The sequence below is a fragment of the Mrakia frigida genome (assembly GCF_051309035.1).
Source record: "Mrakia frigida strain ATCC 22029 unplaced genomic scaffold BDY24scaffold_11, whole genome shotgun sequence".
NCBI lineage: Eukaryota > Fungi > Basidiomycota > Tremellomycetes > Cystofilobasidiales > Mrakiaceae > Mrakia > Mrakia frigida.
Window position 1 is genome coordinate 327,181 of NW_027481270.1, and position 24,055 is coordinate 351,235.

Below are 24,055 nucleotides of genomic sequence, written 5' to 3' on the forward strand. Positions count from 1 at the left end.
ACCGTCCAGGTCGCTCTCGAGCTCACTCCTCAGCAGGGATCCCAACCGCCGGAGACTACAGCGAAGACTCCATCGCCGTTCTCGGTCGAGGGAGCGGGAGCGCGTCGGGAGGAAGCGTAGGAAGGATGTCAGGAACCAACTCGCCAGCTATCCGACAGGTCGGACTCGCAGGAGGAATTCTCTCGCCTCAGACGTCGCTATCGAGAGGATCGTCGACGGCTCAGCTTCAGCCGAACGGTGGACGCGTCCCTTCAGCATCGTCGGAACGTCCTTCTTCGCCTTCCCAAAGTCCAGCCTCCTCAGCTCGACACTCCTTCTTCTTCCTCCCTTCCTCCTCTCAGTCCGGATCCCCTCACTCTCGCTCCAAAGAGATCTCACCCGAGACCTCGCCTCCCTCCTCCCGATACTCCATGCCGTCCTCGCCCTCCCTCCTCCCCATCAAACATACCTCAACCCCTGCAACTCTCGACCGAAGTCAATCCGTCAACGCCGCCTCGTCCTCCACACCCAGAGGAGCAGGATCTCGGTCCCAACCTCCCCTTCGACGACTCTCGAACCACCTCCTTCCCGTCAAGAGGCTCCTCGCAGGAGGAGGAGGGGATCGAGAGATCTCCTCCGCTCCTCTCTCGCCAAACATCGGTCGCAGCTCGATGGACCTTCACCCGAACGATAGGAGTCTGAGCACGAACGCTCTCTCTGGACCTTCGGGATCGAGGAGTCCTCTCCCACCGACTCCTCAGTCGCCCACCGTCGAACGCCGTCCTCTCAGAGGCGCAGGAGGGGACGAGCACTCGGAGAAGCAGCCTGGGAAGCTTGCTCGGTTCTTTGGGAGGAGGAAGCGCAAGGATCGAGGAGCAGGATCCGAAGTCGAGAGCGTTCGAGGGCATTCGTCGTCGTTCGAAGGAGAAGGAGGAGCCAGCCCTGCTCAAGGGACGATGAGCTTCCAGAGCGATGAGGATCATGCCGTTCGACAGAGTTTGGACGATCTAGCTCCTCGGGGAGCTCCCGTCATCGTTGGATCTCTACCTCGCCTTGAGAACGACGACGGAGGTCTAGGAATCCATTTCACCAGTCTTACGAACGGAGGATCGGACGATCACCATTCCCACGACACCCACGAGTCTACCTCTCCTTCTTCCTCTTCCAACAACCATCACCTCTCCCCTCGCTGGCCACTCGGAGCTCATCGGTTCGGTCAGCAACCTCCCTCGTCGGACGAAGGGAATCGAGGACGAAGCTTCGACCTTCCTGCAGGAGAGACGCTCGACATCGAGGACGATCTCGACTTCTCGGACGACGACGACGCGTACGGAGAGGATCTTGGAGAGGGAGGGATGCGTAGAGCCGAGAGCGGGGGACTCCCTCGAACGGTGGCTGTCGATTTCAGGATGGGTCGAGACGGATGGAAGAAGTCCTTCTCGTCGTACCACAACACGGAGGAAGCAGCAGCAGCAGCAGGTGGACGGAGGTCCTTCGAGGAGGAGGAAACGGACGCGGAACTGGGAGTAGGAGAGGACGATTCGTTCGATTCGTTGAGACCTGCTTTCTCTCCCATCTTCACCTCTCCTTCCGCTAGGGATCGAGAACGGACGACGTCGAGCTCGAACAATCATCCTTCCATCTCTTCCGGAACCCCTTCGACCATTCGACCGCCTCGGTCAGCCCTCTACAACAACACTCCCTCCCCTTCGCCTTCCCCGCCTTCCTCTCCAGCCAACGGGATCGCCAACGGTCGATATCCTCTCCCTCCGTCGTCCAACAACAACTCCAACCCCGATTCGCCCACGACGGCGACCAGTTCCCTGATGGTCGAAACGCCAACCCAACGGCCCAACACGCCCTCGATTCGGACGTCTGCTCCCGATCTCGATTATCTTCATCAGCAGCAGCAACATCAACATCAACAGCAGCAGTCGATCTCGAGGAAGACCTCGGCGGAGAGGACGCATCATCTTTTGGTCGCTGCTTCGCCTGGAGGGAGCATAGGGAGGGCGAGGAGTCCTTTGGGGATGGAGATGGAGGGGAGTCGGAGTCCGTGGAAGAGAGGGGTGTTGGATCTGGAGGAGGACGGGGTGGAGAGTGGGGAAGGAGAGAGTGGGAGTAGTGGGGAGGAGGATGAAGGGTTGGAGGTGAGTCTCGCGACGCGTCGAGGTTTCGTGCTTGATTGATCTGAGACTCGCTGGAAGCTGACCTCGATCCTTCTTTTTCTCGTTTGATTTTTTTGAATCTACAGCTCTCTATCGGCAAGAAGAGAAGCACAGCTCCTCTGGGTCCTTACGGCCCGTGAACGTCGTCCCTCGCTCGACCTCTCCCTCCTTTCTTTTCTTTCCTCTCCCGACCAACACCAACCAACCTACCTTCCCGTTCTCGTCCTTTCTCCCCTCATATGTAGCCTAGCTTTCCGTTTCTTTCAGTGTTTCGTTTCTCGTCTCGTACCCCTTTCGTTCTGTACAGTTCTCGCTCGGTCTCAATCCCTCGTCGTCGTCGTTTTTCTTTTTATGGAACGCTTCTCGTTTCTCGTCTCGTTCTCTCTCTCTCTCTCTCTCTCCTCCCCCCATCTCGTTGCTTGTTCCAGACCCCAACTGTTTCCCTACCCTTTCCCTTTACTCCCCTTTCCCTTACCTAGATGCCGGTCCGAGAAGAAGTGACCTCTTCTCTAGACTATCTTACTCTCGCTGTCTCGCTCGTCGACCTTCTAACACCTCCTCCCTCTCCCCTCCGTCCTCCTCCTTTGCACTTTCCCACACGTTTCTGAACCTCTCTCTCACACACTTGCATGCCCCCTTTTCCATCTTTTCCCATACCTCGTTTTTGAAGCTTAACGATCTTTCTTTCCATCTATACTTCTCTCATTCTTCCACATCTCTTCGTTCGATTCTGCTCATGTTTTTTTTCTTTATCCTTTCCTCTTGCTTCCGTGCCCTTCTTTTTCCTTCTCGGCCATGCATGCTTTTTGTTCTTGGCGCGTACTCTATGGTCTAGTGGGGTCGAGCTGAGGTATTCCGACGGAGAGGAGGGAGGAAGCAGGCAAAGGTCGAGCGACGACGGGAGACTAGGGCGGGAAGCTGATTGGACTTCTGGGAGGTTGGGAGAGGGAAGAGCGTTCTGGTAAGTCGTTAATTCGATGAAGGGCAGTGCAGTAGATTTACAGAGAGCGAGAGGAGCTCAATGGTGTTGATAGAGAAAGGAGGGAATGGAGGAGATGGTGAGCGGGAGGGAACGAAAGTTGAGCTCGAGCTCTCAGCCCCTTCCTCCTCCTTTTCAGCGACAACACGGCATTTTTTATGAGTAAAGTTCTACACAGCCCTACTTTAGCTCCTCACTTTTTCGTATCTGAGTCTTGCGAGTCCATATTTTTATCTCGTTGTGAGGCAGTGCCGTCGTTACGAAAGGTGACGCAGGCTGATCAAAGGAGGAGGAGCGTGAGCTCGCCGATGCTCCTCCTTCCTCCTCAACTTCAACGGCATGTCTTCAACAAAAGCCAAAGAACCTCGAGACGAAGAGAAACCTCCAACCAAGAGGTCCTTGCCAGTGAGTTTCAGTCTTCGCATTCACTTGTCGATGAGGTTGGAGGGTCGAGAGATGGAGAGCTGATGAGCTCTCTGCTTCCTCCTCCCCTTCATTCACGGCCCCCTTCTGTCTCTTCCCTAGCGTCTCTCAAAGATATCGCCTCTTCGAATCCCTGGGAAGATGAAGAACCTCGCTATGAAACCTAGGAACGGATCCAAAGGAGTTGGATCAGACGGTGAGCAGCTTTTCTCTCTTGCGAGGGAGAGGAAGAGAGAGAGAGTTGAACAGAGTCGCTTGCCTCCTCCTTCGCATGACGGGTAACAGAGAAACCGCTCGCCATTCTTCGAGTTCAGGTCGTTTCTGGTACCAACTTGGTCGGGAAGGACAAGGGAGGAACCACCAGTGATCCGTGAGTCTTCGTTTGCTCTATTTCTAGACTGCGAGGCTGCCACCAGGAGTGAAAGGATTGAGGCGGTCGAGCTCACCTCCGCCCTCCCTCCCTCCCTCCCTTCTTTTGGCTTCAGTTTCGTCACCATCTCCCTTCCTCCTACTCGACTCTCTACTCCTGTCATCAAGAAGAGTCTCGATCCCATCTTCCCAGAGAGGGAGTCTACGTTCGATCTTCCCATCTACGCTTCTCAAGCAGGAAGGATCGGATCTTTGGAGGCTGTTTGTTGGGACAAGGTCAGCCCAAACCGAGCTCGCTCCTTTCTCCTCCGGGTGCTGACTTTCGTTCTCTTTGGCTCGCTCTACAGGACCTTCTCAGGAAGGAGTTCCTTGGAGAGGTGTCGGTGGCCATTCAAGACTGGTTCGCTGGAGGGAAAGCCCTGGAGTGGCACCCCGACTCGAGGGTCCGTTTCTCTTCCCTCTTCTTTCTCTCGTTCTTAGCTCGACGAGAGCTCACCAAGTTCTTGTTTCTGTTTCTGTAGCCTATTGAAGCCGTCTTGGTCTCGTCCCGAAGGAAATCTCGCGTCTCTGGTTCCCTTCGTGCGTTCCTTTTTCCTCCTCGACGACGCGGACCTCAGCCCGCTCCCTTTTCGGATCGCTCACCTTACAAGAAACTTACTTTGGCTTATCTACGTGCATTCCAGAGCTTCGAATCGGATTCGTTCCTCCTCCTCTCTCGGACGACCCCACTCACGCCGCTCTCGCCATCGACTTCGAGTCCCTCTACGACGATCTCGTTCGAAGATCTAACGAACGCGGCATCCTCACCGTCGCTCCTTACGAAGGAATTGGAACTGTTTTGAGTGACGACGTCGACCTCGAGGACGATGGTATCTCCGATAGCTCAGATACCGACGACGAGTTCGAATCGAGCGGACCCTCAGCACTTCCCTCCCCGGCTCTCCTCCCCTCTTCCACCACCGCCTCGACGACGCCCTCTTCCTCCACCGCCAACCTCACCGTTCCCAAACCAGTCCTTCCGTCGTCGAAGGAGAAGAAGAACGGAAAGGGAGGATACTTTGACGTCCCTGCTTCCTCCTCGCCGGCCGTCACTCCCTCTGGAGGCAAGGTTCCCAAGCCTGCGAAGGTTCCCAAGGTCAAGAAGTCGTCGAATGGAAAGAACGGAAAGGATTGGAGCTACTCGCACTCGAAGGATATCCTGGGAATTGTGATGATCGAGATCAAGGTCCGTTTGTTCCTTCGTTCATCTTCGACGCGTCGCTCTCGCTGACTTCGCTCTCTCTCTCTCTCTCTCCAGAGCGCCGAAGACCTCCCCCGACTGAAAAACATGCTCAAGACTGGATTCGACATGGATCCCTTCGTCGTCACTTCTTTCGGAAAGAAGGTCTTCCGAACTCGAGTCGTTCGGCACTCGTTCGTCTCCCTTTCATCACGTCGATATCCGTTCCGCGTCTGATCAAACTCCTCATTATTTCAGGTTGAACCCCGTCTGGGACGAGAAGCTTCTCTTTCACGTCAAGCAGTACGAATCGAACTTCACGATCCAGGTTCGTCTGCTTCCTTTCGAAGCGCGTCGAGTCGCAGATTCGTCCTGACCTTCTTACAACCTATTCTTCCCTTCCAGTTCGACATCCTCGACTGGGACAAGATCTCTGGAAACGATCACATCGGAACTGCGACGTCAGTCGATCTCTCGCTTCCCCGTTTCGTTCCTGTGCTGACTCTCCCTCCTCTCCCGCTGTCTCTCTTCAGAATCCCTCTTGCTGAACTCATCGCCGCCGCTCCTCGACCTGATCCCGAGACTGGACTTCACGACTCTGATGGAAAGCACGAGATGAAGGAGTTCAAGGTGCGGTCGTCTTTCGAAAGCGCACTTCCAATCTCCTCGTTCTGAACAACTCTCCGTTTTCTTCTTCGAACAGCTTCTCCTCTCGACTTCAGACTCCAAATGGGACATGCACAAACCGAGCATCACTCTTCGAGCAAAGTGAGTTCTCTCTCTCGCTCTCTTCTCTTCTTCCCGCCGTTCGAACCCTCTGCTGACACCGACGCGTCCCTTTTCTCAGATACGAGCCCTACGACGCGCTTCGACAGAAGTTCTGGCGAGAATACATCCTTACCTACGACGCCGATTCGACTGGTCAGATCAGCTTGACGGAACTTCAGGCGGTGAGTTCTCTACTTGCCTTCGTTCTCGTCTTCTTTCGAGAGATCTCCGATTGACGAATCGTCAACTCCTCCTTTGTCCCTCTCAGATGCTCGACTCCCTCGGATCCACTCTCACCCAGGAGACCGTCGAAGGATACTTCACCCAGAACAACGTCGATCCTCGAGAAGGAGAGCTCACCGTCGAGCAAATCGTCCAGTGTCTCGAGAACGAGGTCAAGAAGAGCTCGGAGGAGAAGAAGGTCGTCGGACCCGCCGAAGAACATCATCTCGCTCCTACCAGTGGAACTTCGACTCCTACCCTCGTCTCTGGTGGTCTTCCAACTCTCGACCCTCTCGACGCTCAAGGTCACCTAGCAGCCTCCCTCCCTCTCGACGTGACAGGCCCTTCAGCTCCTCCCTCTCAAGCCGAGGCATCGGTCGATCCTACACGAGCAGCTTCGATGGGCAACGGACCCGGATTGGAGGAAGTCGAGCAGACGAGGATCATCGAGGATGAGGATTCCGACTCCGACGAAGAGGAAGAGGAAGCGGCCGCGAAGGAGCGAGTGATCAACATTAAAACGTGTCCCTTGTGCCATCGACAACGTCTCTCGAAACGTGCTGAGGTCGATATCATCACCCATCTCGCTGTATGCGCTTCGGCTGATTGGGGAAGGGTGAATCGCCTCGTCGTTGGTAAGTCCGTCTTTCTCCCTTTTCTTCTCCTTCGTCGGCCAGCCTCGCTTGACCACACGCTAACGCTTCTTCTCGTTTCTATATCGACAGGTAACTTCGTCACCAGTTCTCAAGCTCAGAGAAAATGGGTCTCGAAGATCATCTCCAAGGTCTCGAGGTTCGTGTTTCGAACGTCGTCTCTCCCTGCTTCGACGCGACCCTCGTCTGACTCTCTTCTATCCTCAACAGTGGAGCATACCAGCTTGGAGCGAACTCGGCCAACATCATCGTTCAAGATCGAGTCTCTGGTCAACTTCAAGAGGAGAAGATGGCATCGTGAGTCTCCACGCTGAGCAGAACGAACAACGAGGCTGACCTCTTCATTTTTCTCTCGTTCTCGTAGTTATGTCCGATTTGGTAAGTTTCGACGTTGGTTCTTTGTGTGCTTATACTCCTTGCTGATAGTTTTATTCCCCCAGGTATCCGAGTGCTCTACAAGGGAGCTCGCTCGAGAATGGAAGGAAGCAGAGGTGAGAAGACGCGTCTCTCTTTTCGATGGTCCGCCTCGCCGTCTGACTTCCGTCTCCCTTGCAGCTCGTAAACTCCTCAAGTCTCTCTCCATCAAACAGGGTCTCAAGTACGACTCTGAGGAGTCTGCCGCCGAGATTCCTGCCTTCATCCTCTTCCATCGACTCAACGTTGACGGTCAGCAGTCCCTCTCCCGCTCTCACCTTTTCGACGCGTCGTTCTGACCTCTCCCTCTCTTTCCCTTTACTTCCAATATCAGAAATCCTCGACCCTCTCGAGTCGTTCAAGACCTTCAACCAGTTCTTTTATCGCAAGCTCAAACCGTCCGCTCGACCGATCCAGGATCCTGAGGATCCTGAAACTCTCGTCTCCTGTGCCGACTGCCGACTCATGTGCTTCGACACCGTTAGCGATGCTCAGAAGCTATGGATCAAGGGAAGAGAGTTCACCGTCGAACGACTTCTGGGCGAGAAGTTCGGGAAGGAGGCGTCGAAGTTTGTTGGGGGATCGGTCGGAATTTTCAGGGTGAGTTTCGACTCGTTTCAGTCTCCATCCTGGGAATCACTTTGAGCTGACCATAAAATCGTTCCCTCTTTCCCAGCTTGCTCCTCAGGACTACCACCGATTCCAGTGAGTCTCATCGGTGTCGTCTTCTCCGTCTCGAGCTCGGCTAACTTTCCTTTCCTTTTCCCTCTCCTTTTTCAGCTTCCCCGTCGATGGAGTCGTCACTGGAATCGAAAAGATCGAGGGAGCCTACTACACCGTGGGTACCTTTCTTCTTTCAATCTTCTTTCCGAATCCTTCGAAGCTGATTCGATGCGTTCTCTCTCAGGTCAATCCTCAAGCCATTCGAACTCAGCTCGGTTCGTCTCACGTCTTCCTGCTCTCATCTAACACCTTCTCAGCTGACATTCGATCTTTGTCTCTTCTCTCAGATGTCTACGGAGAGAGTGCGTCCTTCCTCAGTCTTGCATCTTCCTCGCTCGAGATCTCCGTCTGATCGCCTTCCTCTTCTTCTCTCCAGACGTGCGTTCAATCGTCAAGATCGACTCTCCCGCTTTCGGAACGGTCTTTGCCGTCTGCGTCGGTGCGATGATGGTTGGATCGATCCACCACGAGATGAAGGTTGGAGATACCGTCAAGAGGGGAGACGAAATGGGATACTTCGCTTTCGGTTCGTCGCGTCCCAAACCCTTGCTCCTTCCGAACTGATGCTAACTTCGCTTCGTCTTCTTCTCAGGTGGATCTACCATCGTCCTTCTCCTCGAGAGTGGAGTCCTTCTCTGGGATCCTGACCTTCGACAGAACGCTCAGGCGACTCTCGAGACTCTCGTCCAGATGGGAACGAAGTTGGGCTCGAGGAAGAAGACGAGTCAGAGTCTTCCTCCCGTCCCTCCTCGAGCTGCCGCTTAGGTAGCTTTTCTCTCTCTTTCAGCTTAGCGCTCGATATCTTCGCTTCTCTTTATTTTCCTTCATATCTCCCTTGCTCGCTACTCGAGCTGTACTTACCTCCTCCTTTCCCTGTCTCGGCCCGCTCGTTTTCTCTTTCTCTCTCTCTCGCCCTCGCAATCTTATGATCCTCACGTACGTTCTCAACTCAGATCTCCATGCTAAGAAACAACAACTCCTCAAACCCGACCTCCTCCTCTCTCTTCTTCCCCATCTCCCTCCTTTTAACAACGAAGATCCCCAGTCCATCGGACGCGCCGAATCTCTTCCCGTCTGCGAGCACAGGCACCAGAGAGAACTCCTCTCCGAGACTATCCCAGAACGGCGTCTCCTTGAATAACGACCGAACCTTGTAGGCGATGATGATCTCGATTTTTGAAGGGTTTGGGTCCGTGAGAGCGAGGAGGGTTCGGAGGAGGGGAGGGTAGAGAAAGGGAAAGTAGACGAGGTCCGAGCAGATGAGGTGGGTGATTTTTCCTTCTCGTCCCTCTGGTAGAGATAGTTGATCTTCCCTTCCTTCTCCCCATGCTAAGCCTCGAACCAAAACCTGCCCTCCTTGTCCGTCCAGCGAGTCCGACGACCTGCATGCTGTTCGCTCCTCCATGAGTGGGACGACCTCGTCGAGATCCGTCAGGACGATGATGTCTTCCGGTCGAAGGAGAGAGGCGAGGTTGAGCGAAGTGAATCCTGTACCCGCTCCGAGCTCGATGATAGTTTGGGGAGGGAAGGTGGAGAGGGAGGAGGAGGCGAAGGGCGAGGAGATGGAGGGCCAGGGTGAAGTTATAGAGGATGTGGGAGGATTCGGAGGGGGGAAGATGGAGCAAGGTGGGTCGAAGACGAAAGAGCTCGAGCCTGGTGGTTGGAGGTACTGCTCAAGGAGGTAGGAGGCTTCCCTGAGCAAAAGAAGAAGGGAAACGGTGAGCTTCGAGTTGCTGTCGGTCAAGAGCGATGGCAGATCTACGAACCATATGCGACCAGCGATCCCGAATTCAGCGATAGCCTGAGACTGCCATGAGTCTTCTACGGGATTCTTGGAGTTTGTGGGAGCTGAGGGAGCGATATTGAGGCCTAAAGGGAAGTTGAAGGAGGACGAGTCGGGCATGTTGAGCTCGAGAGGTTGGGGTTGCTCGAGCAAAGGAGCTGGCCAGAAGGAAAGAAAGAAAGAACTGCAAAATCAGCGATCATTCGTTCGAGCTTTGCAGCATCTCCCGGACTCACTGGAAGCGGTCTTAAGAAAGTCGAAGTAGAAGGGTGAGTTGTAGACGGGGGGGGGGGAGGGAGGGAGGCGGAAGTTGAACGAGCTCACGAAAAGGAAGACGTCGATCTCCTCTCCTTTCGCCTCCTTCCTCTTAACAGTCATCCTCCAGGCAGCTTCCATCCGACCCACCCCCACTCTTCCCTTCTTTCCCTTTCCCTCCTAGTACATCTACGGCGAACGAGCTCGTCCAAACCTTCAGCTCAACGCTCCCCCCATCCCTCCCACCCTCCTCCCTTCCCTTCGACCTTCCTCGGCCTCCTCTCCCTCTACTTCCCTCCATCCCTTCGAATGGTTCCCCAGGCACAAGCCCTCGCGGATGCTCTCTTTGAATCCCAGGATGAATTTGAGAAAGCCAAAGCCTTGGTGCGCTACGTAGGAGAGAGAGCGAGGAGAAGACGTGCTGACTCGTCCTCCTTCTCTCCCTTCTCTTCTTCCCCAGTCCCTCCAGCTGGAGTGGTGCGCTCATGCATCAGAGCTCTCCCGACCCATGCTTGAATCGGTGGAACGCTTTCGAGCAGAGTTCTCGAGCAAGCATCTACACAGATACATCTGCCTCCTTATCGAGCGACTTCCTCACATCACCGTCCCATGGTCGTCGTCGTTCGAACTCCGTCTCGCCACAGTCCTCTTGGGATCAAACTTCTTCACCAGGTGGATTCGAACTGCTCCCGCTGATACCGTCGAGCTTCTCTTCGTTCTCCTTGTAGAGCAGTGGGAGAAGAGTTGCCCAGATCTCGCGACTCTGTTCGAGGGCCCTCGCACCGCGACCCAGGTGAGTCGCTTCTCCGCCGCTCTTCTTTGCCTTATCGTTGACTGACTCCCCGGCGATTCTGCTCTTTTCTTGTCAAGCTTCTCGGAACGCGAGGCCAACAGTACACTTCGAGCCTCTTCTACGCTCAACAGATCAGCCTGATCATCGTCTACCTCCCCTCCCAAATCGACCTGCGATCCTCATCCCTCTTCTCCTCTCCCTCCACCCTTCCACGCCTCGGACGCGACCTTCAAACTCTTTCCGACAAGTGTCATCGTCTCCTTAACTCCAGTACTACCGACAGCGTTCTCAAAGATGGGATGCACATGCTGGCGAAGACTCCCCAGATTGGGCTCGAGATCATCCTCAGGTACCTTCATCACGAGGAATCGGCTCAGGAGGTCAGGCATCACTTCCAGTCACTTCCTGGATGGAAGATAAGCTGGTTTGAATGTGCAGCGACCTCCGAGTTATCCAAGGACTCATGTCCGATCCTCGCAGGGGAAGAGTTGAGGGCTTGCGGAAGGGTGAGTCTTGTTCCTCTCCTTGCTCTTCACTTCTTCTGAATGATTCTGAGCTGACTTCCACCCTTCCTCGTTTACATCTAGTGTCAAACTGTTCGCTACTGCTCCAAAGGTTTGCTCCTCGACCGTCTTTCCTCCCGTTCTTTCAAACTCGAGCTCGTGCTGACGACGCGTCCTTGTGTTCCCTCGCTCGTCTTAGACCATCAACGAGCTCACTGGAAGAAGCACAAGCACAAATGTTTTGCCGTCGAATGGGATTTCTCGTAGTGGAGGAGCACTCGGCTGGATTCGGGGGAGGAGGAAGAGGTTTGGGTCGAGTGCGAGACGCGATGGGATCAGATGTGGTTGCATCCTCAAACCGCGAGCCTCAGACGATCGCAATGAAAGCTGAGCAAACATATACATCAGGGCTCGAACCGGAACACTCCTGCCTCCTACCTCAGACCCACTCCCACCGAATTCCTCCCTCTTTCCGTCTTCCCGATCTCGACACGAGGCTTTGGTTCCCACTTCTTGACGGCTATCATTCTCCCGAGCTTCCACTCAAAAGTACACTTCCATTCATACATCCTCCCACTTCCTCAGCCTAACGAAACACTGCTCCGGTCTCCTCGTCACGATCTCCCTCGCTCGACTGTCTCTCAACTCCTTCGGAACTGAATCGAGAAAGAACGCTGCGTTCAACTGGACGAGGAAGAGTTTGAGCTCGAGTGTCTGCGAAGCGAAACGTCAAGGGGTAAGCGTAAGTTTCTGAGAGCGGAGGGAGAAAGAGGGGAGGAGAGGGAAGAGAAGGAAGAACGAACGGCGAGCTTCCAGCCGAAGCAGGATCGTGGTCCGAGGGAGAAAGGTAGGGAAGGGCCGGCCTAGAAGTAACGAGCGGAAACGAGGACGGATTAGTTCGAGAGCGGGGAAGTGACGTGAAAGGAAAGAGTGTACGAACCTTCGAATCAAAACGACCCTCCTCGTCGAGCCATCGTTCAGGACGGAACTTCGACGCGTCCTCCTTCCAACCTCCTTCACCCGTCGTTCGACCAAGGAAGCCGATGAGCATAAGAACCTCCGTGTTCGTTGGCACTGGGTGTCCGAGGATCGTAGTTGGGCAGAGGGCTGATCGACGGGGAAGACGAACGAAGCGAAGGTCAGCGACGAGAGGTGAGGAGGAGGAACTGAGGAGAGCTGACTTTTGCGATACGAGACGGATACGGTCGAGGAGAGACGAAGGAGCTCTTGGATGATGGCTTCGAAGTCTGATGAAGAAGATGCGTTGGAGGTCAGAAGAAGCGAAGAGGGGAGGGGACGAAGCGAGTGGACTCACAAGGCGCGTCGAGCTGCTGGATCTCGTCAAACGTCGGATCCTGCTCTCCAAACGTCGGCAAAGCTTCCATCAACTCCTTGCGCAACCTCCTCTGAATCTCAGGACCCGTATCCTCAGCGAGATATCGAACGAGCCAACGCAGCGTCGAAGCGGTGGTTTCCTCTCCCTGGGAAAACCAAAAGAGCAGAGGTCAGCTTCGGCTTCCGCCACGAAGTGGAGCAGGGAGGTAGAACTTACCGCTATCAGAAAGTTCATCACCTCATCCCTCATCTCAACCATATCCAGCTTCTCTCCATCCTTCATCTCCTTCTCAACGACACCATCTAGCAGGCTCCTCCCTCCCTCTCCGACTCTCGCTCTGGCTCGAGCATCGGCGATCTGGTGGTCGACGAAAGAGTGGATGGTGTTTCGAGCGTTTCGATAGGAAGGAGAGAGGAAGGTGTAGAGCTTGTGGACTTGGTCGGGGGAGGGAGAGACGGCGGGGATGGACTGAGGAGAGGGCGAGGGGAACGACGCGTCGAACGGAAGTCAGTTCATGAAGAATGTGGAGAAAGGGAAGAGGACATGGCTTACGTCGAAGAAGAGTTTGGAAGCTTTAGCGAGAGGAGAGGTCCTGTAGGGAAAAGTAGTTGGTTTGGAAGGTGTTGGGCGAGGGAGAGGAGGAGAGGAAGAAGAGGTGAAGAGGTCGAGGGTCGATTCGAGTTGACGGTATGACTCTCCGAAGGCGAGGCGGGAGATGATGTCCTGAGCGGACGAAGGAAAAAAAAATGTTAGTCTCTTATCCGGCCGAGTAGACTAGAGACCACAAGAAAACGCACCACAGTCGTGAAATCGATATCCTTTCCAGCATCGAAGCAACCTTCGGGTGCTTCCTGAGAACTGAGAGATCCGAGGTGCTTGGACTTGATGTCCCAGAGAGTGATGAGCTGAGAAATGATGTCGGTCATCGAGGGAGTGACGAGACGGAGGTTCTGGATTTGAGAAGAGTCGAAGAAGAGCGAAAGTCAGTCGAAGGGCATGGGACGCGTTGATTCGAAGAGAGAAGGGGGCGGACCTGATTGGACATCGCTGGACCAAAGAGCCGAACATGATGTCTCCACATCTCGTTCGTCGGAAGAGCCAGCATCCCGTAGCGAGCCATGCAGGAGAAGATTTTCGACGTCGTCCGTGCGCGATCAAACTCCCCAGACCGACGACCGAGAATGTCCTCGACTTCCTTGAGGTCCGAGAGCACGACGATGGGCTGTAGCAGGAGGTCGAGAAGGTGTATATGGGAGAAGGTGTGTGGAGAAGAGGCGAGAGGAGGGGAAGCGAGTAAAAGAGGAGGGGTCAATCAGGAGGTGCGCGTTGGACGAGACGAGGCAGCCGAAGAAGCTTTTCGACTTGCCTTTCGAAGGAAGAAATATTGGTAGATACTTCCATGCTCTCTAGCTAGATCCTCGAAGCTGGAACGAGGGGGAGAAGAGCGTCAGGAAAGGTTCGAGTCAGGAGAGAAGGAGAGGACGGAGGTGAGCGCTGGTGAGCTCGGAAACGCACTAGCGATGAAATTCAAGCGTCTTGTAGTAGAAGGAGAGCGTCGGGAGTAGATCTCCCAATGGACCAGCCTTCTCTGTCACTCTGTGAATCCCACGGATAGGCGTTGAGTAGTAAGGCGTACAGATTCCGTAGATCCAGAGAGCGAGAGGAAGAGCAAAGGCGAGGAGGAGGAGGAGAGAGGAAAGCATGGGCGGAAAGCTTCTGTGGTAGAAGCAGCAGAGTGAATCTGAGTCAGTTTGAAGCTTATCAGGGCCGTGAGAACTCTTGAGAACGGACTCTGGCCTCTGAGCAGATCTCAAGATGGTCGTGGTTCGAGAGGAAGAAGGGAAAGGACGGTTGAATCGAAAGAAAGGTGAGCTCCGATCGTCTCATAATAATCTTGTCTTGTTCGCTTCCGATTCACGATTGAGAGGCGTCCCTCAGGGGCTGACAAAGTTTTCGAAGGAAGCCGAGGAGCTTCCTCTTTTAAGATGAAGTTTTTCCGCTGCTTGATCGGCGGAAGTGAAATGAAAGAAAAAGAAGCTTCAAGGCCAAAGTGATCGCGTCGCGGCCGCTTCCCTCTCCTTCCTTCCCTCTTCTCTAACGACCAACACCTCTCCTATCCCGTCTTTCTCTCTCTCTCTCTTCCGGACTCCTCCCCTCCTCTTCTTCTCTCTATAGAGTTCCTCTTCCTCCTTCCCCTTTCGCTTGGATGCACGGCCGACGTGAACCCCAAATTCAGCCCTCTCCTCCCCCTTCTCCTTCGCCTTCCTCGACCTCGCTTGATCTGGGCAGAGCGGGCTACAACAACGACTGGGACACCCACTCTCGAAACAGATCGGACTCAGCATCGAGTAGAGAGAGCCACAATGGACTCATGGGTCTAGGATACTCGGGGCAAGGCAGTAGAGACGCGTTTGGATCGAGTTCAAGGGGAGGAGGAGGAAGCACGAGGGAGTCGGTTGATGGATGGAGGAGAGCAGGAGATATACCAACGCTGCCGAGTCTTGGGCTTCAGGAAGATGGAAGCAGAATAGAGGTTCGTCTTTCTGGGCCATTTGAATCTCAGAACAGAGAAGTAGAAGAGGAGGAAGAGAGCTCGATCCGTCGACTTGGAAAGCACGAAGCTGACCTCGTCCTCCCTTCCCTTCCCGTCCCTTCTTTTTCTCAGCTCCTTCTGCCAGGAGACGACCCCGAACAAACCCCTACCCCTTCCTCCTACTCCTTTCAAAAACATGCCTACGCTCCCTCCTACCCTTCGACCTCCTCTCGCTCGTCCTACTACAACAACGCTGGATCCAATCCTGACGGAGGGCGCTATCGAGCAGGGCCAGCTTCTATTTCAAGCTCGGCTAGTATCATGTCGAAAGCACCCACTCTTGCTGAGAAGGTGAGTTCGCACACCCTTAACAACATCATCGGCTTGTGAAAAGCGAAGGGAAGCAAAGGAGGAAGAAGGGAAAAGGACCGACCGAAGGGTCGACAAAGACGCCGAGGGCTGAATGGAGCTGATCCCTTCCTTCGTCTTTCCTTCGATCCTTTCTCCTCAGTTCGATCCAACGTACTGGGATTTGAGACCTTCATCTGCGAAGGAAGCGGAGGAAGTCGAGGCGGACGATTGGCTGCATAACGTGAATACAGAGAACGGGAGGGACGAGCTAGGCGCTGGAACGTTGTGCACCCCGAGAGGATTCATGGTGAGTCTTTCCTTTTCTTTCCTCCATCTCCTATGTGAACGAAGTCAGAGACTCACCTTCCTTCGTTTTCGGCTCGTCGTTCCACAGAACCTCGGTTGCCTCTTCATTCTCGTCGTCGCCTGCTTCATGCTTTTGTGAGCTCCTTCGCGTCCTTTTTCTCTTCCTCCCTTCGCACACCGAAGCTCACCCATCACCTCTCTCTCCAGCGCTGGATACCCCATCATCACCGAGCTCTCTAAGGTGACTCTGAAATCGCAAGGAGCCTTCAATCTGGGAGGAACGAATCAATCTGGGTTCGTCTTCGTTTCCTTCGCTCGCCTCTCCTCTCCTTCGCGTCGCTGATTCGCTTCCCTCCTACAGTCAAGTGCCCTCAACCATCGGACAGTTCGGTCTCATCGATCCTGCGACACCTTCGGAGGCTTATACTCGTGTCGGAATCACTGGAGCGAACAAGGGGGTCACCTATGACCTGGTTTTCTCGGACGAGTTTGAGGTCGAGGGACGATCTTTCTACGACGGAGACGACCCATACTGGACTGCGGCCGACCTTCACTAGTGAGTTTGCACTCGATGTGATTAGACATCAAGATAGCCTTCGACTGACTCTACGTTCGACGTGTTGTTTCCTTCAGCTGGGCGACGAGTGAGTTTCAAGACTTCCTCCTTTTTCCCGCCCGAGCTGACCTCTTTACCCCCGTTCTTCTCTCCAGACAACCTCGAATGGTAAGTTTCAAATCATCTGGTCTCTTCATCTCCCGAAACTGACCTCGACCTCCCTCTTCCTTACAGGTACGATCCTCGACGGGTCACCACCGCGAATGGATCCCTCGTCATCACCTTGGATCAAGCTGACCCTGATACCAACCACAACCTCAACGTGAGTGGATCTACAAACTCGATCTCTCCTTTGCTTGTGCTGACTCTCCTGTCCGCTCTTCCCTCTCTCTCCTCAGTACACCGTGAGTCGCGTCTCGTCGACGGCGAAATCCTTCGAGCCTCGAAACTGACAACTCCTCTTCCCTTTCTTCCTTTCCAGGGTGGTATGATCACAACGTGGAACAAGTTCTGCTTCACCGGAGGATACTACGAGAGTGGGTCAACGCATCGGACTCCTCCTTCGCCTTGTTCTCTTCCTCTCCGCTCCGCCGCTCACGCTCACGTCCTTCCTTCTTCCTCTTCCTCAGCCAAACTTCGCCTTCCTGGATCTCCGAAGGTGTGGGGGCTGTGGCCAGCCGTGTGGGCCAGTGAGTGGTTCGAGACCAGTGGGCTGTCGAGATCCGAGCTGACCCTCCTCCTCCCTCTTCTTCTCTCAGTGGGCAACCTCGGTCGAGCCGGGTACGTCGTACTGTCTCATTATACGTGGCTCGTCCCTCACTGACCTTCGAATTACCTTTTTTCTCTCAAAAGATACGGAGGAACTCTCGGTAAGTTCCAGTTCGCTCTTCGTTCCAACGCGTTCAAATTCGATCCTCTGCTGACACTTTCCTCTTGCCCTTACTTCTTCAGACGGAATGTGGCCTTACACCTACGATTCCTGCGATCTTGGGACCCTCCCTAATCAAACGTTCAACAGTGAGCCTGTCCTTCTCTCGGCGTCTCGAGCCTTTCGTTTCTGACACGTCTCCCTTCGCTCGATCAACAGGTCTTCCCGCCTCCTCTCTCACCGATGGTCTCGAGGCATACGAATACGCTCTCTCGTATCTTCCCGGTCAACGTCTCTCGGCCTGTACATGCTCGGGAGATTCGAGTCATCCTGGTCCTAAAGTCGATGGAGTCTGGGGTGAGCCGCGTTCATCCTTCCCGTCCTCCTGCTTTCTTTCCGAGTTCTGATTCGACCTTCCCTTTTTCGATCTCTTTCCCTTCAGTTGGTCGAGGAGCACCAGGTTAGCATGATTCACACCGACTCTCGAGCCCAATCTCGATCGAAACTGACCGTCCTCCTTCTCTTCCTTTCTTCCCTTCGCCAGAAATCGACATGTTCGAGGCCCAAGTCGATCAATCCACGACAACTGGACATCTATCGATGAGTGGACAGTGGGCCCCTTTCAACGCTGCTTACAAGTTCCTCAACACGACCGAGACCTACGAGATCTTCGACCCCGACCTGACGTACATGAACAGTGCGTCTCTCCTCTGTCCACTTTCGTCTCGACTTTGTTCTCGTCTGACTTGTTCTGTTCTCTGACAGCCTACATTGGAGGAGCCATTCAGCAATCGACGTCAGCTATCTTCGAAACCAACCAGGCTTGTTATCAGCATCCGAACGGAGACACGACGGGAGAGGGATGCTTCGACGTTTATGGCTTCGGTTCGTCGCCTTCGCCTCTTCTCCTTCCTCCTTTGTCTCACGTACTCATCCTCACATCATCTCTTTTCGCCCGTCCCCCAACAGAGTACAAGACTGGAAAGTGAGCCGCTTCCCGATTCCTTCTCTTTCCTCCCACCGTTCGAACCCTCGCTGACCTTTGTTTCCTCGCTCTTCCTCTCAGCGACGGCTACATCACCTGGACGGCGACCGATTCTCCCGTCTGGACTGTCTATCAAGCTGCTCTCGGTCCCGATCCTATTTCGGAAGTCTCGACGAGGATAATTCCTGTGGAACCGATGGTGAATTGAGCTCGTCCCCGTCTCTCTTCCTCGGTCCTCCAACTGACACTTTCTCTTCCGTTCTCTTTCGCAGTACCTTCTCGTCAACCTCGGAATTTCTGAGAACTTCGGAGCCGTAGACTACGAAGGGCTCAACAAGATATGGCCAGCGGTGATGGAGGTCGAGTACGTTCGAGTCTATCAACCAACGGACAGCAAGAACATCGGATGTGATCCCGACGACTACCCTACGGCTCAGTACATTCAGGATTACGCGGAGATGTATGCGGTTCGTCCTTCTCTCAAACTGTAGCTCGACGCGATTTTGCACCAAGCTGACTTGGTCTCGGTTTTTCTCGTCGCAGAATCCCAACATCACGACCTGTTTGTCTCTCTCCTTCCCTTTCCCTCCTTCTTCGCTTCGCTGCTGACCAATCTTCCTTCCTTCCTTCCTCTAGTCGCCCAAGCTGGCTATGACTTCCCTCTCAACAACATGGTCGACTCCTGCTGATCCTCTCGACGCGACTCGTTCTTTCCTCTCCTTTCTCGTGCCGGTCACTTCACTTCTCCTGTATCCTTGCATCTACATCTCTCTCGTCTATCTATACATTTCATCGCTACACACACGCGTTCATCCCATCCTATCACCCCTACTAGCATCTCCATTTCTTCTCTCTCTGGTTGTCGCATCTTTACTTCGAACTCTTTTCTCTCCTTCATCCTCTCTGTTCTTCTCTTTGTGCTTTTCTTGTTCTCTCTCGGTTCTGTTTTGTTCTTCTTCTCCCTCCCGTCTCTATTTATCTACTTATCTGTGCATCTGCTCCCGGCTGGAAGATCAACGGTCGTCGGGAAAGGAAGGATGAAAGCGAAGGGTCGGAAGCGAATGGAACGAGCTCACTTCGACTTCTCCCTGGTCCAGATCCGAGCGAAGATCTCTCTCCTTGCAAGATCCAGATCATCAGCATCTCCCAGTAAAAACTTTCGACGATCCAGAAAACGGAAAGCAGTCGCGTCGCCCTTCGGCAGCCCACACATCTCTCTCCCTGAAACCTCCCCAACGCTCCTTTCCTATGAACCATCACCTCCTGCTCACCTCCCTTCTCCGACCCTTCTTCTTTTCTCGAACCCTTCACCACCTCAAGCCCACCTTCTCTCTACCTCTCACCCACTCTCGCCACTTCTATATGTCCCCCTCCAAGAGAAAAGCCGATCTCGACGAAACCGACGAAGGGGCTGAGGAGAAGCCTGCCGTAAAGAAGACCACCAAAGCTAAGGCAGCTCCCAAGGAGAAGGCTGCTCCTAAGCCTAAGCTTGTCAAGGAACCTGTACGTTCGATTATGTTGCCGTTCTGGGAGGAATGATGGGTTGGGAAGGAGGAGGAGCTGACGAGCTGACCTTGCATCCTTCTCCCGCTATCGCTTCAGCACCCTCAACCTTCTCCCAATGCGCCTCACTACCCCGAGAAGATCTACATCAACAAGGAGCTCCCCGAGGAATACGAGTTGCCTGAGAAAACCGAGGGATGCGTCAAGGTTCGTTGTGTAAGGATCGAGAGGAGGAAGGGAGTTGAGCTCGAGCTGACCTTTCCCCTTCCTTTCACCCTCTTCATCTCATCCCTTCTGTTCTTCCTTCTTCGCTGTTGTGTCCCTCATGAGCAGATCGCTGCCTGGAACATCACGAGCTTGAAGTCCGCTTGCGATCCCAAGAACGTGAGTCTCTCGGTCGTGCGGAGGAAGAGAGGAGGGGAGAAGAGGAGTGCAAGCTGACCTTCCCCTCTTCGCTCGCTCGCGTTCGATTCGATAGGGATCTGGATTCATGGGATACATGGAGAAGGTCTGTTTGTCTCCCTTTCCCCCTTTGAGAACGCAAGCTGATTCTCGTCTTCGCTTCACAGGAGGACGCGGACATCATGGTACGGTTGCTCTCAATCGCTCTCTTGAAGCAACTTCGCTGAAGCTGATCTTCTGCTCGTTCTTGCGCAGATCTTGACGGAGACCAAAAGGAACAACAACGACCCCGTTCCTCAAGACAAGGCTTTGAGAGAGAAGTACCCTCATCAAAAATGGGCCAACTCGATGTGAGTTGAGGAGGGAAGAGAAGGTGAGGAAAGGCGAGCACTGGGATGCTGACTGAACACGTTCGGTCTTTTGGGAGATCAGCCAGAAGGGATATGCCGGTGAGCTCAGCTTTCAGGTCTTGCCACCGTTCTGGATTTCTCGAGACTGATACCTCGTCCCTTCTTCTCCCAGGAACCGTCATCCTCTCAAAATTCAAGCCCCTTACCTCCAGTGTTCGTCCCTTCTTCCTCCCTCAGTCGCGTCTCCCGTTCAACAAACTGATCATGCTACTCGTTTCGTTATCTCAGATCGACATTGAAGTTGCTGGCTCCAAGGTCACTGGTCGGATCGTCACGATGGAGGTGAGTCTCTCTTCCCTTCCCTCTTCGTCGCGTCGAAGTCGAACCTCGCCCCAACTCACCTCCTGTCTTCGCTCGTTCTCGTTCTCCAAGTTCCCCAACGTTTACCTCATCGGTACGTACGCTCCCAACGCTTCCGAAGGTCTCAAGAACATGGAAGGAAAGGTCGCTTGGAACAAGGCGTTCGAGGAGCTGTTGAGGGAGTTGGACGCGAAGAAGCCGGTGCGTGAAGTCTTCTTCCTACGTCGTCCGTGTTATCATCCCAATTGACTGACCTTCTCTCTTCTTTGTCTGGACCCGTAGGTCATCTGGGGAGGTGAGTCTCTCGTCTCGAGCGTCTGTCTCTCTTTCGTTCGCCTCGAGACGACGACGTGCTGAACCTCTCGCCCCTTCTCCTTCCTCCCAGGGGACATCAACGTCGTCGCAACCGGAAACGACATCTCCGACCCTGCCAAAGGATGGAACAAGGTCAGCTCGAACCATCCTTCTTCCCTCTCCTTCTCTCCCTCACTTTGCCTCTCCTGACTCCCCTTCCCTCGACGCGCCTTCTCGTCTCAACAGCTCCCCGGATGGACCCGTCTCGAAGTCGACGGCTACAACGCTCAACTCAACCCTCCGGCCGAATCAGGTCACAAACCTCTCGTGGACGCTTGGAGACAGATCCATGGGCCTGACGAGGTTCAGTACTCGTTCCGTGAGTCGTCTCTTTCTCTTGCACTTCGTTCGTCTTTGTGACGCGGCTGACGTTGCGTTTTGGGAAAACAGACTCCAAACGAGTTCTTCAGAGGGAGAAGCAGAAGGGATGGAGACTGGATACGTTTGTGGTTTCGGAGAGGTTGATGGAGAGGGTGAAGGTGTGTGAGATTCGGTGAGTCGTCGACGTTTGTTCGTTCTTCGTCGAGTGGAGGCTGAGGTCTGACTCGAGCTTGGTTTGGTTTGGGTTGGGTGTGCTGGTCGATTAGACGAGAAGTTTTCGGTCCTTCAGATCACGTTCCTGTCGTCTTGGAGATCGCTGGGGAGCTTTGAGCTTTCCGAAGCGTCGTCGTGACTTTCGTTCCATGCCGTTTCGTTTCGTTTTCGTTCTCTTTGTCTCGTAGACTAGATAGTTGCTTTCTGTTTTCTGATTTTTTTATTTGATTACGATCTGATTCTCAAATGCCTAGTTCTCTCGTTCCCGTCCGCTGTTGGGTTTTCAGACGAAAGGTCGAGATCAGGTCGCGTCGCTCCTGCCCGCTCGAGTCAGATCAAACGAAAGTGTTCAGCGTTTGCAAAGCATTAACAAGAAGAAGGAAGAAAGTAGAGGTAAGTAGTGTACGTATAGTGGTTTAGTAGTTACGGAAAGAACGAAAGAGAGAGGGGAGCAAGCAAGGCAAGAGAAGAGAAGAAAGAGTCCCAAGGGAAAGTAAAAAGGAAAAGCGAGTCCGTTCTTCGTCCGAAGAAATGAAACAAGGAAAGAAAGAAAGAAGAAGAGAGTCCATCCAGCAACCACAGCAAGCACCTCCCCATCCCATCCAATCCTCTCCCACCAGCTCAACCCAGCTCCCTTCGACGCGACGGGGGACGACCCCAACTCCTCAAAGCAACCACCTCTCCAATCCCCAGACGACTGCTCCAGCCTGTACAATTCTCAACGCGGTCTTCCCGAACCTAGGCTCGGCTCCTGAGGTAGATCCAGTAGTTGCAGCGGCGGCGGCGGCACCGGTGGTGGAAGCTGAGTTGGATCCGGCGGTGGAGGAGGGAGAGGCGGACGAGGTGCTAGGGAGGGTGGAGATGACGGGTGGGTAGGCGGCTGCGAGGAAGGGTTGAGTACGAAAGGAGGGAGAGGTCAGTGCTGTTTTGGGGTGGGAGTGGTAGAGGAGTTGGGTTGTGGGAAGTGGAGGAGAGGGAGGAAGACAGAGAGGTGAGGGAGGTGGAGCTCACTTCCTTGAGGTCGGACTTCGAAGGGCTCGGAAGTAGCAAAGACGTCGGTGGGATCGGTGGTGTTGTGGAGTTTGATGGTGTCTACGGAACTCAACGTCGTTTCAGCGTCAAGAATGCAGAGGGAAGGCGTCAGTGGGTGACGAGAAATGAGAGGCAGACAGAAGGGAGGAACACAGAGAGAGCGAGATCGAAAGATGAGCTCGTTCCCCAAAAGGACTCACAGCCAGTTCCAACGTTCAAGAAGGGAGTGAGAGTGAACGAGAGATCGTAGGCGTTGTTCTGGGTCTGAATGACTGCTGAGCCGCTGTTGAACCATGCCCAACAAGCGAAAAGAAGGAAGGAGGGAGGAGGAGGTCAGGTCGGGTCGGAAGTTGAAGCGATCGGGATTCAAGATGGGAACGAACCTGGAGAGCAAGGTGATGTTGCTGTTGAAGACCGAGATGGCAAAGATCGCAGGATCGAGTCCCACCCATTGGCTGTAGAGAAGAGAAGAGAGGGTCGAAGAAGCAGAAGGGGAAGGTGAGCGAAGGTCGAACGGAGCGAGACTTGGGAGAGGGGCTTGGGAGAGGCGAGAGAGAGAGAGAGGGAACGAACACGGTGTTTTGCTGGGAGAGAAAGATGGAGGGCGAGGAGGAGATGTACAAGGAGGTCAGCTTGAGCTCGAGAAGGGAAGCGAGAGAGCCGTGAGGTCGAAGAGGGAGGGAGGAGCAGAAGGGACGGAAGCGAAGGAAGGACGGACTCACCGAGTTTGCGACCCACCAACTCGCTGTTCCAGGTCGAACGATCTGAAGTTCAGCCAAGGCTGATCCGGCGAGAGCGAGAAGAGGAAGAAGGAAGGAAGAAAGCATTTAGGGGAAGAAAGCGAAGGGAAGGAGGAGGGGAGGTGAAGGAGAGGTGAAGGTGACTGTTTGAAGGGAAGAGGCGTTCCTCCTCCTCCTCCCCTTCTTCCTCTGTGGGGAGGGAGGACAGATCTGTACAGCCTTCTTTTTATTTCCTTTTTATTTCTCCTTCCGAGATCGACGACGAGCCATCTTTCGACAGGCCGGGTTTGATGGAGAGCGAGAAGGTTTTTGAAGTCGGGAGACGGAGAAAGGGTGAAGGTTTGGAAAGTCAGTCGCGTTCGTTCTCTCTTCTCTCCTTCCCTTCCCCTCCTTTCCTTCTTTGATCTTCGGATGACTTTCATGTGGAGGGTTCAAACCAACCGAAGCGATCGAACCTTGCCCTTTGTTTCAAGTGAACAACAAAATCTTATCAAGCAAACAACAAGAGAAAGAGAGAGATCGTTCAACAAGCGTCCCAGTTTCTTCGCGTCCAGGTTTGCGTGCGTGCGTCTCTCTTCTCGACGCGTCTTCAAC

At 54.1% G+C, this 24,055-nt stretch overlaps 7 protein-coding genes across 7 annotated transcripts; 4 read left to right on the top strand and 3 right to left on the bottom strand.

Annotated features, from left to right (window-relative positions):
• The first annotated feature begins 3,455 nt into the window (after nucleotides 1–3,455).
• Nucleotides 3,456–8,859, top strand: PSD2 (phosphatidylserine decarboxylase 2). Its single transcript, XM_076637866.1, has 26 exons — nucleotides 3,456–3,531; nucleotides 3,652–3,745; nucleotides 3,835–3,919; nucleotides 4,035–4,194; nucleotides 4,266–4,361; nucleotides 4,440–4,497; nucleotides 4,602–5,143; nucleotides 5,216–5,331; nucleotides 5,396–5,465; nucleotides 5,543–5,598; nucleotides 5,671–5,767; nucleotides 5,841–5,905; nucleotides 5,985–6,087; nucleotides 6,174–6,762; nucleotides 6,853–6,919; nucleotides 6,991–7,077; nucleotides 7,145–7,158; nucleotides 7,221–7,271; nucleotides 7,336–7,446; nucleotides 7,529–7,794; nucleotides 7,871–7,899; nucleotides 7,975–8,032; nucleotides 8,102–8,132; nucleotides 8,205–8,219; nucleotides 8,294–8,443; nucleotides 8,510–8,859. The coding sequence occupies exons 1-26, from the start codon at nucleotides 3,466–3,468 to the stop codon at nucleotides 8,680–8,682; spliced, it is 3,249 nt and encodes a 1,082-aa protein (XP_076497687.1). The 5' UTR covers nucleotides 3,456–3,465; the 3' UTR covers nucleotides 8,683–8,859.
• On the bottom strand, nucleotides 8,860–9,982 carry BDY24DRAFT_385494 (putative methyltransferase-domain-containing protein). Its single transcript, XM_076639974.1, has 3 exons — nucleotides 9,937–9,982; nucleotides 9,684–9,858; nucleotides 8,860–9,611 (listed from the first exon to the last, which is right to left on the bottom strand). Exons 2-3 carry the CDS (start codon nucleotides 9,818–9,820, stop codon nucleotides 8,867–8,869), a joined length of 882 nt encoding a protein of 293 aa, XP_076497688.1. The 5' UTR covers nucleotides 9,821–9,858; nucleotides 9,937–9,982; the 3' UTR covers nucleotides 8,860–8,866.
• A 63-nt stretch (nucleotides 9,983–10,045) lies between these two features.
• On the top strand, nucleotides 10,046–11,651 carry BDY24DRAFT_385497 (zinc finger MYND domain-containing protein). The gene is made up of 4 exons (XM_076639975.1): nucleotides 10,046–10,748; nucleotides 10,826–11,254; nucleotides 11,336–11,363; nucleotides 11,451–11,651. Exons 1-4 carry the CDS (start codon nucleotides 10,464–10,466, stop codon nucleotides 11,516–11,518), a joined length of 810 nt encoding a protein of 269 aa, XP_076497689.1. The 5' UTR covers nucleotides 10,046–10,463; the 3' UTR covers nucleotides 11,519–11,651.
• Nucleotides 11,652–11,680: 29 nt separating this feature from the next.
• On the bottom strand, nucleotides 11,681–14,412 carry BDY24DRAFT_385500 (cytochrome P450). Its single transcript, XM_076639976.1, has 12 exons — nucleotides 14,379–14,412; nucleotides 14,103–14,303; nucleotides 13,954–14,011; nucleotides 13,621–13,809; nucleotides 13,385–13,537; nucleotides 13,140–13,310; nucleotides 12,804–13,055; nucleotides 12,567–12,732; nucleotides 12,433–12,498; nucleotides 12,192–12,358; nucleotides 12,055–12,114; nucleotides 11,681–11,965 (listed from the first exon to the last, which is right to left on the bottom strand). The coding sequence occupies exons 2-12, from the start codon at nucleotides 14,288–14,290 to the stop codon at nucleotides 11,813–11,815; spliced, it is 1,623 nt and encodes a 540-aa protein (XP_076497690.1). The 5' UTR covers nucleotides 14,291–14,303; nucleotides 14,379–14,412; the 3' UTR covers nucleotides 11,681–11,812.
• Nucleotides 14,413–14,689: 277 nt separating this feature from the next.
• BDY24DRAFT_385504 (beta-glucan synthesis-associated protein-domain-containing protein) lies at nucleotides 14,690–19,177 on the top strand. The gene is made up of 24 exons (XM_076639977.1): nucleotides 14,690–15,120; nucleotides 15,253–15,471; nucleotides 15,632–15,778; nucleotides 15,866–15,912; nucleotides 15,985–16,071; nucleotides 16,139–16,333; nucleotides 16,411–16,421; nucleotides 16,489–16,501; nucleotides 16,568–16,655; nucleotides 16,732–16,737; nucleotides 16,815–16,869; nucleotides 16,963–17,022; nucleotides 17,092–17,113; nucleotides 17,186–17,202; nucleotides 17,285–17,350; nucleotides 17,421–17,558; nucleotides 17,644–17,661; nucleotides 17,746–17,898; nucleotides 17,967–18,086; nucleotides 18,171–18,186; nucleotides 18,268–18,385; nucleotides 18,459–18,653; nucleotides 18,730–18,748; nucleotides 18,823–19,177. The coding sequence occupies exons 1-24, from the start codon at nucleotides 14,794–14,796 to the stop codon at nucleotides 18,873–18,875; spliced, it is 2,190 nt and encodes a 729-aa protein (XP_076497691.1). The 5' UTR covers nucleotides 14,690–14,793; the 3' UTR covers nucleotides 18,876–19,177.
• A 226-nt stretch (nucleotides 19,178–19,403) lies between these two features.
• On the top strand, nucleotides 19,404–21,951 carry BDY24DRAFT_385507 (exodeoxyribonuclease III). The gene is made up of 15 exons (XM_076639978.1): nucleotides 19,404–19,689; nucleotides 19,789–19,896; nucleotides 20,023–20,073; nucleotides 20,168–20,197; nucleotides 20,259–20,276; nucleotides 20,347–20,441; nucleotides 20,524–20,540; nucleotides 20,614–20,654; nucleotides 20,730–20,783; nucleotides 20,874–21,002; nucleotides 21,084–21,096; nucleotides 21,187–21,248; nucleotides 21,342–21,474; nucleotides 21,546–21,648; nucleotides 21,743–21,951. Exons 1-15 carry the CDS (start codon nucleotides 19,435–19,437, stop codon nucleotides 21,804–21,806), a joined length of 1,173 nt encoding a protein of 390 aa, XP_076497692.1. The 5' UTR covers nucleotides 19,404–19,434; the 3' UTR covers nucleotides 21,807–21,951.
• Nucleotides 21,952–21,966: 15 nt separating this feature from the next.
• Nucleotides 21,967–23,740, bottom strand: BDY24DRAFT_385514 (uncharacterized protein). Its single transcript, XM_076639979.1, has 6 exons — nucleotides 23,444–23,740; nucleotides 23,295–23,305; nucleotides 23,105–23,176; nucleotides 22,922–23,004; nucleotides 22,701–22,781; nucleotides 21,967–22,569 (listed from the first exon to the last, which is right to left on the bottom strand). Exons 1-6 carry the CDS (start codon nucleotides 23,546–23,548, stop codon nucleotides 22,355–22,357), a joined length of 567 nt encoding a protein of 188 aa, XP_076497693.1. The 5' UTR covers nucleotides 23,549–23,740; the 3' UTR covers nucleotides 21,967–22,354.
• Nucleotides 23,741–24,055: the final 315 nt, after the last annotated feature.